Source organism: Lutra lutra, chromosome 2 (genome assembly GCF_902655055.1).
Source record: "Lutra lutra chromosome 2, mLutLut1.2, whole genome shotgun sequence".
NCBI classification, from domain to species: Eukaryota; Metazoa; Chordata; class Mammalia; order Carnivora; family Mustelidae; genus Lutra; species Lutra lutra.
In genome coordinates, this window is record NC_062279.1 from 56,584,107 (window position 1) to 56,596,171 (window position 12,065).

The following is a 12,065-nucleotide window of genomic DNA, read 5'->3' on the forward strand; positions in this document are numbered from 1 at the left end:
TATTCAGTAAATATTGAATTCAGTAAATACTGAATTCTAATATATGGTATTTTGCCATGTCTTGTATCCATTTTAATTTTCCTTTATCTTATTTTATAACAAGGACCAAGGGAAATGGTTGGAAGGAGTAGAGTAAGAGAGACTATTTTGCTTTATATTACCTGCAATATGGGTTTCATTATTTTTCTTAAAAATGCTAGTTGAGTTAAACTGAATAATAATTAACTCTAGTTTTTGTCATTCTCCAAATCTACACTTTTCTTCTAAAAAAGCTAATTCACAGAGAAGCAGTAGATACGTAATTGTTTCTCTTGCACAACTTACTGAGCATTTTTTCTCTGTAGTGATTTAAGAAATTACTCCCATATTTGTAAAATAAAATTATATAAATCTTCATTTTTAAAACTTTAAAAAAAGTTGTTCGATTGGATGGTCACTGTATACTATTGGTAACAGTGAAATAATTAGCCACAGCTGATCAATTCAATAGTTGAGGCCAAAAGAGAATTCATGGCACTTTTGGAGAGCTCTGTATTGATTCAGAAGGAAGCAACCAGTCTCATTTAGACCTATGATGAGAATGGCCTCATAGAAAGCTGAATAAGAGCTGGCCAGTACTGGGCCAACATTAGAATAGTTTTCCACTAATGCAATCGGTTATCCTTCAAAATCCCTGAGTCACAGGACTCATCAGGTATTATGCAGGAGAGATTATAGATCAAATGGAACTGACTGATGTTGCAGTCAATCACCTGAGGCCTGGATCAAGCACCCTCTGACTGGGGAGACCAGGTGCCCCCCCACCGGGGAGCACCTCACCAGCTTGGAGCGGGAGGGGGCTTATTTTCTGGTTCTTACATGCATTCCAAATGGTTGAGGTTGGTGGATACGTGATTATAGAACATTATTGGATTTGGATTTACTCTTCTACAATGGGTTCACTTCCATTCTCTAAGCTCAGAAATCCCCACCCAAACTCCACCTTCCGGCTTCTAAATATATCCCCCTATCACCCTCCTCACCCAAGGATACCCTCTCGGACTCCACACCTGTGCTCTTCTGGATCAGACCTGGTGGGCTGCACCACTCCAAGCAATGCAATACAATCCAAATGGGATTTTCAGCTAAGTCCTTCACCCTCCCCTATATTATCTGACCTCTCCACGCACAAAAAGAAAATACAAATTGAGACTTTTACGCACACAAAAAAGACATATAAAATAACATACATCTTAAAACATGTCCCTAAATGCCCAATTATTTTCCCTTAAAGGTTCTTCAGAATATATGGGAAGAAGGCCTATTTTTGTTTCCCCAAGTGCCTCATCACTTAAGAAGTTTGCACCAGTTAGCAGCCTGCTGTTCTAACAGTCTTGTGAATTTAGATTGTTTAGTTAATTATAAACACATTTCAAAGTCATTCTTTCTGGCCTTTTTCCTAGAATGAGTGACTGCCACTCCACAGCTCACAGAATGGTCTTCAATGGTTTTCAGTCAAGGTTCAGGGAGAAATATGCCACACCGGGATTTGATTATTTACCAACATAATGTTGGATTCGAGCCAATGAGACACCAATATATTTTCCTTTGAAGTCTGACATATTGCCTGCTGCTTTCAATGCTGTTTTCTTGGCTAGCAGACAAAATAACTGTGGCTGTTTCAAAAAATTCACCTCCAACTGAAGTCAGAGGGAAAAATGTCTTATGATTGGTTCATCTTAAAGACACCGATCTCATTCTCCTTTGGAGTACTGAAGATGAGGCCCCTGGACTGTGGTGCATCTGTGGGCCTGTGCCAGTCCCAAGCCCTGATCTGGAATCAGCCCTTCCATACACCTATTTAAGAAACAGTCTAGTAAATTCTTGGCACCCTGGCTATAAACAGAGATTTGTAACAAGGTCATCAGCACATTTTCATGATGTCTTGGATTGCCTTTCACTCCCTCTCATTTGAGAAGCCCTAAGAAAACCTGACAAAGAAAACATGTTTTGCAAGGATTTGAGATCACAGAGCCATTGCTGTCAGGCTATTGGGAGCCTAAAAACCCACCCTAAGAATTCACAGAGATCCTTCTGCTGCTGTCACTGGTATCAATTGCTGTACACTAAGATTCCTCACTGCAGAATCTTACCTTGCAACACACAGCCTTGGTGTGGATTTCTAAATGATAGGATCAAAGGCTTTCTTGTTAGAAATAATTTTTTCCAAAAGGTTTAATTCTGAAATAAGGCAAATGCTCATTAACTAAGAAGAAAGGCTCTAAAAGGCTATTTAATCCCATTTCTCAATTGGTTAGGAATGACCACTCTATCATTTAAATACCTCTAGTGACGGAATGCTCATCACCCTATATCATTGGACACTAGTAGTACAATATGAAAATTGCAAGGGCAAAATCAGATCAATTCTCCGTCTCTTACTGAAGAGCTTTGAGTCAGGTTTTATAAATTTGAATTAACTTTTAATTTCAAGTCATTCAGAAAGAATATAACAATATTTATTGAGGAAAATCTTGAAGTTAGTAGAACTACTGGTGTTGGTACTGTATGATATATAATGTAAGTCTAGTTTACCACACTGTAATTTTTTTTATTTGTTTACTTCATTTAATATATCGATGTTCACTGTATTTTATTTAAAGATTTTATTTATTTATTTGTCAGAAAGACAGCACAAGCAGGGAGAACAGCAGGCAGAGAGAGAGGCAGGCTCCCTGCTGAGCAGGGAGCCAGATATGGGACTCGATCCCAGGACCCCGGGATCATGACCTGAACTGAGGGCAGATGCTCAATTTACTGAGCCACCCAGGTGTTCCTAAAAACTGTATTTCATTTTTTTTATTGTACTAAAAATCTTCCCAAATTCACAAATCTTTGCAACTCCCAACTTCTCTGCATTTTCCTCAATTAATCATTTTTTTAAATTTTATTTTGAAATAAATCTTCTTGAATATGGAGTATTTTCAATAAAATGAAAAGTTGTTCTAGGCTTAAAACAACCACCATGAAAGGCTGGAGCCTGTGCTCTCTGCGTGGATGGAGTGGCTCACTGCCAACGGGATGTCACTTTCATTAAGTTATTGAGAGCTGGAGAGAACCTTTCTAAGTCAGGCACAGCATGCTAGCAAATGTAATATGGATGTCCTCATGCCTGAGAAAGCATTCCCTCCACTTGACCAGATTTCTTTCATCTTTGGGTGCCTCAGTTTCTCTGTCTCTAACAGAGCACAATAATGCCCACTTCACAGGGATGTTGTAGGATTAAAGGGATGATAGCCATAGGGCACTCTCAGCCACCAGGAACAAAGACATTAAGTAATTGCAAAATGTTCGGTTCTGCTTCTCCAGCTTGTGGAAAAAGGGCTCCCACTGACTTGAAAGAGAGCATCATACACAGACAAGGAGAAGCCCACTGGGTGAGCAGAGCCTATTACCTTCATTATCATTGTCCTAAAGTGCAGAGGACAGAAAGAGCAACAAAGAAGCTTAAGAACCGTGGCCACACAAAAACAAGACAATGACTAACAAATGGGCCATGAAAGAAAATCTGAAAAAATGAACATCTTATCTTAAAAATAATCTGTGAAGATTATATGCCAGAAATGAAGAAACCGTCTATCTATTCCTTGGTCACTTGACAGAATGCTGCACTCGTGTGTTTTTCACAGTGGAATGTGCCCTGTCCTCACACTCCATTTCCTTACATTATCCACTCTAATTGCTTAATGGCAGTTCAATGACCACTTTAGAATGGATTAAAATTTAAAAGTTCCTATGTAGACAGGATTCTGTAATGTACATTCAAATGATTAACCAATAGATAATAAAATTGAAACTGGTGATACTATTTGATCATAAGATATTAAGACTTACATGGGTGAAGAATGAGTCGACACAAGTAGAAAGTGCCATTGGTACTTTGGCGAACTCACAGTCTGGCAGATGTAAAACAGTCTCCTGTACATTAATCCATGCTACTAAAATCAAATGAATAAAAACGGCATAGTAGATGTCATTCCAATAGTATTTTCCCAGCAAAGGCTGTATCTCAAGAGTCCTTCAGAGCACTCTGGGAATGCATAGAAACTCACAAATCAGTTTGCTAAATTGGCTTGGCTGGATAGCATGCTTTTGTGCATGGATCCAGCTGAAAAGCATTTCTGCAGCTACCAGACTTGCCCCGTGGTCCCTCCAACTCCTCCAACCAGGGCTAAGTGTCAGGGAACATCCTAAAAAGAGCTGAGCATGGGCTTCAGGGTCAGTTAGACTTGGACTCAAATTCTCCCTCCACCATATCACTGGCCGAGTGGCGCTGGTAACTCACAGGAGCTCTCTGGGAAGAGAATTACATGTTCTTACCAGCATTGCAAGGTGCCAAGAGGATTAGATGTCCAACATACGTCAAAGAGCCAAGTGCTATATACTTGGTTTAACTTTTTCAGTCAAGCTATAAACAACCCGGAATGAGAGAAGCCCACCCCCAAAACCGCCTGCTGTCTCTCTCCACTGCAGGCCAGGAGGACAAGTAATATAAAATGAGAACAGTTTTTAAAACATTAATAAAAAATGCCTGCACATACTTAACCCAAATAGAGGCCTTAATTTAAGCATGTGTAAGAGCCAAACCCCAGTTCTCATAATGTAAAAATTCTTAGCTGTCCAAAGATACTCTATTTTTACGATCTGTGTAACTCTGCACTTGTATAAATTATATACAATTCACCTCTTTTAAAAGCCACACACCTTGGCCATTCACAGTGGGTTTTCAGGGGACTGCCTACTGCCAGATCAGCCTTCGGTCTTAAATATATGAGATGTAGAAGCAAAGGGAAGAGTCTCAGAGCACTCTGTCAGCCCTCTCATTCTATAGGAGGGGAACCATGCTTGCCCAAAGCCAAACAATGAAGGCTATGGGTTAGGATTTTTAGGAAAGCCAATATAAACCAAAACCATGACAAATAATAATTATAATCTCATCAAGGAGCTTTATTTACTGATATTTCTCATTCTCTGGCCAAACAACATCATTGCCTGCCTGGTGCTTGGTCTGCCCTTTGGGAAGGAAGCTTTCCTCCAACAGCACAACAAAGGGAAACCTGCTAAGATAAGTCAGTCTCATTTTATATTTCCCAACATGACATGGAACTGAGTTTCTAACATGTCTGGGGGTGAAAAATCCGAAAGACAAAAACAAAAACAAAAAAAAATCATCAAAGTAACCCTTTGAGGACTGATGTGACATCTGCTGTCACCTGGGAACAGTCCTAAACCCACAACTCCAGTAAAATGGCATCATCTGAACATGAGTCCTCAGAGGAAAAGTTAACAAATCAAATATTTAGCACATAATTTTAGAGTGTCCATTATGCTTTTTTGCTACAAAAATCAAATTCTCCATTTACATTTCTGAGCATAATAGTTCCTAACTACTGATCAGTGTATTTTAAAAGGTGATAGCCCATACAGAGCAAGATTTACAAACACCCAGGCAGGATTAGCTCTGTTTCATAACTCTGCAACTGTTAATCATAATTGATTACTAATTCTGGTTCCATCTCTGTGAATAAGTTAATGCTTTTCCTGAATAGGCTAATTTAGAGATGGGTCATCCTGAGGCTAATTTCCACCTCAAAGACACCTCCATGCTTAAAGCAGTTTTACATCAAAAGCCTTTGTAGAAGACCATCATCAAGATCAGGGTAGAAAGGAAGCTAGAGGACAGCATAAAGTCAGGGGACTTCAGGATTTTAGAATGGAGCCAACCATAAAACCTATCTAAAGGCTGAGGGGAGGGTACCTGGGTGGTTCAATTGGTTAAGCAACTGCCTTAGCTCAGGTCATGATCCTAGAGTACTAGGATCTAGTCTAGCATCAGGCTCCCTGCTCAGCGGGGAGTCTGCTTTTCCCTCTGACTCTCCTTCTTCTCGTGCTCTCTCTCTCTCTCTCTCTCACTCTTTCTCTCTCTCAAATAAATAATAAATCTTTAAAAAATGAAAAATAAAGGCCGAAGGGAAGGATCCAGAAGATACAAGAAAATGAAAATCCACAGGACAGAGGCAATAATCCCTGAGAGATTGATAAGGGCACCAGGGCATTGCTCCAGGGAAGGGGGGACAGGGGGGTTAAAAGGAAGAGGGAGTCAGGAAGAAAAGGGAAGGAGGAGGGGAAGGGAGAGAGAAAGGGAAGAAGACAGGGAAAGAAAGTGCCAGGTGTAGAGACATTTTGAAGTAAGCTTAAGTGACATTAAATATGGAGGTCAGGAGCTATGAATTAAAAAGGACCTTGTCACCAAAAGGTTTGGAATCTAACAGAGAAGTTCTGCTCAGCCACATAATTGTATATTGTAAATATATACTCAGGGGTTAAATTTTATTCTGTTTAAGACATTTTAACTGATTTTTCTCTAAGGAATATGCTGAATTCATAATGGAAGAGAAAGAGATTATTCAATTAGATTGATTTTGTGGAATAACAACTCAAAACTTCTTGAACCCCAGCCGTTGACAAAATTACATATCAATGTTGGGGGGGAACCCTTCTAGAGAAGAAAAACTCAAACTGTAAATTATCAGGTTAATTCACAGTGTGGACGTTAGAAATAGCAAATACACAGTTTGATATTTGGTTTGCAAAGTGAGAAAAGAAAGCATATTAAATTCTATAGAATAAGCTTTTCTGATCCCAGAAATACTAAGAACTCGATAGTTTTTTTTGGCTCCAATGACTTGTAAATATCTAGAAGAGCCCAGATTTTGAAGCCCTGAGGACACTTGCTAAAACTCAGAAATTTGGCACTAGTCTTTGCACACAATTTGGGTTTTCTTTCAGAGTTGATATCTTACCAAATACAGCCATCTGTGTTCCCTCTGGGAAAGGTTCAACTGTTCTATTGCCATTGACATGATGTTTGGCTAGAAAAAAAAAAAAGAGGGAGAGAAGGAAAGAAAGAAATACAAGTTAAGTGTAAAGTTCCACACACATACTAACACATGTCATTAAATGTGTCAAAGAGTCTATTTCTCGTTTTTAGTTAAAAACGCCACCAAAGCTTACCCTTTTAAGAGAGTTTCAATTATTCTGTTTTTAATCTCAGTTACTGAAGAGCCTCAAGATGGTCTAGTTCAAGTGCCTGGTTTTACAAATGAGGGTGCCAAGGCCCGAGCTTGTGCAGAGCCCTAAGACTGGTGGCGGCAGAGATAGCCCAGCCCCAAAGCTCCTGACCCCTGGCCAGAGAGGCCCCACAGGACCAGGCCAGCCCCTGAAGAAGAAGGGAAACTCAGGGTCCCGGGTGAACTGGGGAGACTTCCTCTAAATACTCCTGATAATCAGAACATTGACCCAATCATTGAAGTGAGCCATGAGGACAGCAGGGTAACACTGGGGCCAATTTTTTAAAAAAACAGAATAATAGAACGCATCATTTCACTACAATATAGCCACTGTTTCCAGGAGCCACAGACACTTGCCTTCTTACAGACCAAATGGATATGCCAGTGTTTCTCAACTACTCTTCATGGTTGAGTACGTTGCTGGTTTCCTCCACCAACACCCTCCCCACCCTGGGCATAGCAAGGACTTAGAAATAGAAGGTGACCAGGTTATGGTTTTCCAGCATTAACTTATTCTCATAACCCCTCAAACTTCAGGCAGATAGAACCCAGCTGAGTATGATTCATCTACAAGTATTTGAATAATATCCTCAGCAGTCCTTGAATATGGGCATTTAAGTTGAAAATACATAAGAATGGCTAAAAAGCCTTGATGCTGCTTCATATAGCACATACATTTTGATTTCCTGTGTCCCATTCAGTTTATGGAGCACTGGCAAGGGCTCAGCATGACAGCCTGACTGAGGGGGCTATGGAGAGTAGGATACGGTTCCTGCCCCTGTGGAAATTAAAATTACCTTCACAACATAAAAATGTCAAAGTTTACCAGAAAGCTTACAATTATGTGCCAAGTTCTGGAATTGGGGACTAAAGGTACTGTAAGAGTTCACAGCAGAGGAATAGCAAGCTGGGTGGGAGTGAGATCCAGCAACCTGGAGGAAGGGCAACCATCGCAGCATCCTGAAGGAGAGGCAGGGTTTGGAAAGGCAGAGAGTGAGCAAGCAACCTGAATGAGAGCCAGGAGTCTAGATATGACTGAGGCATCATCTGGGGCCAGAACAGAGTCTAGTCTGGGCATAGCAGAGGTGATACATTGAGAAGCAGTGGCCATGAATGACACAATGGTAGGCATGGACCGGGGCATGAAAAGTCTTGAGAACTCCATCCAAACCCATAGGAATCCCAAGCAGCCTCTCCAGTACCCTGCAAGTCTTTTAGAACCTGAAGGCTTATGAGGTTCAGTCAAGTTCAGAAGACCTCTGCAGGATACCATCAATTCAGGGGCTCTCAGTGGTTATTCGGTGATGGTGGCACTAGCCTAGGAACAGAAAACCTGGAGGAAGGGAAGAGACCAGCCCAGGTCCCAGGTGGCCATGGGACCTTGTCAAGCACTCATTAATATGGTTAGAACCACTGGTTGCTGAATCCAAAGAAATGTGATGAGGTCTGACATGGAGGTCACAGTTCTGTTCTAAGGTCACCACTCCACAGTCCCTGCCTGTGGTTCTGAAAATGTTTGCCTTTATGCATATCAAGAGTTGTAAATCTAGTCAAGCTCTTTGATTCACTAATCCCACTCATAAGAATTCAACCTAAAGAATAATGCAAGAGTGAAAAAAAAATCACACAAATAAGAATATTTATTACTTATAATAATAAAACTTGAAAATCAAATGAATATCCAAAAGTACTAACATTGCTTAGAAAATTATAATTCATGATTTATCAAAAGCATGTGATATTATGTAGCATATTTTAAATAGAGCATTTGAAAGATATATAAATATGTGAAAAAATATTTGGGATAATGGTAAGTGAAACAATCTTATTACAACACTGGATGCAGATTATAATGACAACTAATTAAAATATGAATGTTTATAGGAAGAGAAATATTTCTCTGGCAGAGAAACATACAAAAATTAAAACAACTAGGGAGATTATACAAGATTCTTACCTTTATTAATTTCCTTTGCCATTGTTAGATTCTTATTTTCTAAATGAAAATATGTTTAGATTTTTAAGAAACAACAAAATTATGGGTTAAAATTTTTTTCTCACAGGACTTGATTTCCCCAGACAATCCATCAAGGCTTATTTATAGCCCAGCCAAAACACTACACATTTACCATGAAAAGTGTAGCCTATTTGATATCTACTCTCAGACAGCTCAAAAGTACCACCAGCACAAGATGACCTTCCATTCTAAACATGGCCCTCTACCAGCATCCCCATCTCTAGGAACAGGACTGTTATCCTAATTTCTAAGGCATCCTTGCCTGTTCTTGAGCCCTCACTATCCACATCTAATCCACCACCAAATCTAGCCAGTTTTACCTTCCAGACATCCAGAATCCCTCCACTTCTTCCCCTCACACCAAAATCATTGTGATCTCCTTGCCTGGACTCCTATAAATACTTCTAGGTCATCTATGTCCCCTCTCTAATTCGCATTACCTTTCTAAAAGAAAAACAAACTCATTGTATGACACAAACTCCCCAATTTCCTTCCCCACCTTCTATGGCTTCCCATTGCTCTTAGGCTAAAGTCAAAACTCTAATGTGGCCTTCAAGGACCCATGTGGTCTAAACACCTCGATCCTCATTCTCTACTACCATTGATTTCTTGTTGATTTCTACAGCACTCACCAGAGTTGCATCTTACACTTAGTCATTACCTGGACAAACAGACTATAAGCACAGGGAGGGCAGGTCTCATATCTAGTTTGGGTCACCACTTTGATAATCCTTGCCCAATGGGGGACAATGCATAGGAGTTCAATAAGTAATTGTTAAGTTACTGACAGAAGACATAAACAATACTGAAAAGTCTCTCTTCAGCCATTACAAAAGATATGTTATTTGATACTCTAAGGACATCTCTTTATTTTTGTGTACATATGTCCCTGACACAAAAACAATCCATTGAAAATGGCCACTCAAAAGTAGTTTCCCCAGCCAGGCAGCCCAGAGACCAAGGAACTCCTCTCTGTTCCACTGCGTAAATGTCTTACCCTCTTCCCATCCAATTCACCTCTCATCTCAGAAGGTGGCAGAGCCAGTGGAGGAGAAAAGTGAACTGGAGAGTGAAGGAGGAAGTTCATATGCAACTCTCTCCTCAATGCTAAGGTTCCCCTAGACCCTGCTTTATCTTTTATTCTAGAGACCAAGACAGAAAGATAACAAGTCTATAAACCTGATTTTGCATTTTCTTCTGAACTGCAGCTGAGTCAGCTCCTGGGCAACAAAGGCACAGCATTAGCCAAGAAGAGATAGCACAGTGTCGGCAACTAAGGACATGGGCCCTAGAGCAAGTCTGCCTTGACTTTGAACCTCTGCTCTCCCACCTCCTAGCTGTAAGGAACATGGCTTAGTCATTTCACTTCGAGTTTCCTCATTTGTACAAGTTTCTTCATTTCTACCAACCTTGAGGGCCGCTTTGAGAATTAAATTAGTTAATATATGTAAAGCACTTAAAACAGTGTCTGGGACATAGCAAACACCTCTTAACTGTTAGATTAGCATTATCATCTCTGTGTGACTTTATTTTTCACAAGATTTGAGTCAGGAATGACAAGTGCATGACCCATGATATACCTCTCCTCCACCTCCATAGTCATGACAGACACCACTCATCAACCATGGCAGACTCTCCCGGTCCCCAAATGGGACCACAAAATCTTTTCTCAACCTGGCATCTCACAGAGTCTCTTATTATTTAGATATACATGCATATGTGATGAAATTGTTTTGTCATTCCTGGTCTAAGTGAATAAAAGAGAAAAATGGACAAAAAAAGAAGACACTTTCCTTCTTGTTTCTACAGATAAATTCCAATTAAAAAAAAAAAAAAAGATCCTTTGAAAATCTCCCAATCTCTACGTATAGCTTTAGGGATCAAAGAATAGGGGGAAATCTAAGTACTACTTTCCATTCCATGTTGCAAGAATGGTGAGTTCTTAAAAACCAAGTGATGGCAGTTCTACTCCTAGAAACCAAGGCTTAGCTTCCAAGGGCACTTTCCTACTGAAATTCTGCTGAAGCAAGTATTTGGGAGCCAAAGAACCAGAGATCCTTTAAACACATTAGGTAGGTCATTAAGATGTGGGGGGAAGGGATGGGCTCATTTGGGAACCTAATAAGCATCTATAATTTTTTTTCAAAATTGGTGGCACATGTCACCCCAGAAACAATCAAACTGATTAAACAGAAAAGTTGTTCATTGATTGGTTACTAACTATTGATTACCAACAGAGCATGAAATGGAGATGGGAGAGGTCACTGACAGGGACATCTGTTGCTCACCACAGCAGGGTGGATGTCTCCAATCTGGCCGGACAGGTAGCTGTCCCTTCCCCCACTCCACAGGGGGCATGTTCCAAAGCTACATGCTCCAGGAGGATAACCTCTGCTGATGGCCATGATGTGTCCTCAGTCAAGGGTATATGAGGACAAGGAACAGATTTTCATTTATCTTGAAAGCCCAGTGCTTGTGGAGCAGCAAGGTTAATTAGAGCAAGATTGGGTCAAAGTCAACTATCAGAGAGATGTTGAAGGGGATTTGGGGGACATGTTTAAAAGCTTTAGAAGAGGATACGGACACTTTTTTTTTCTTTTGTTTTGTGAATATCTAATGCACTTCAAGCTTATGAAAATAAGGCAATGAAACTGTTCAATAATATACCTGCAATAACACAAATTCAGACGTAAACCAACAAGTAATCAGCTCCGTGTCCTGTGTTCAGAAAGAGAGAGTTAAAACACATATCTTCTGGGGGGTGGGGGGGATGAGATAGGGAAATAAGGGACTGAAGGGTGGGCCCTCAGACTTTCACTATTCTCTTGCAGGGCCAATCTCCTCCAGTCTGGGTGACTGTGGCAACACTACCGAACTCGAGGCTCCAGGAACTGAGTTGTGCCTAACCTGGGATCCTTGCTCAGCTACTAAGACCCAGA

At 40.4% G+C, this 12,065-nt stretch overlaps 1 protein-coding gene across 2 annotated transcripts in view; it reads right to left on the reverse strand.

The window, feature by feature from the left end:
* MSRA (methionine sulfoxide reductase A) overlaps window positions 1–12,065 on the reverse strand; it is a 437,055-nt gene that overhangs the window by 267,462 nt on the left and 157,528 nt on the right. The window contains exon 2 of one of the 2 annotated variants that reach the window (XM_047717467.1): window positions 6,843–6,911. The exons of the other annotated variant lie outside the window; for it this stretch is intronic. Coding sequence (XP_047573423.1) covers window positions 6,843–6,911 — 69 coding nt within the window. The remainder of the gene's footprint in view (window positions 1–6,842; window positions 6,912–12,065) is intronic. 2 annotated transcript variants of the gene reach the window in all.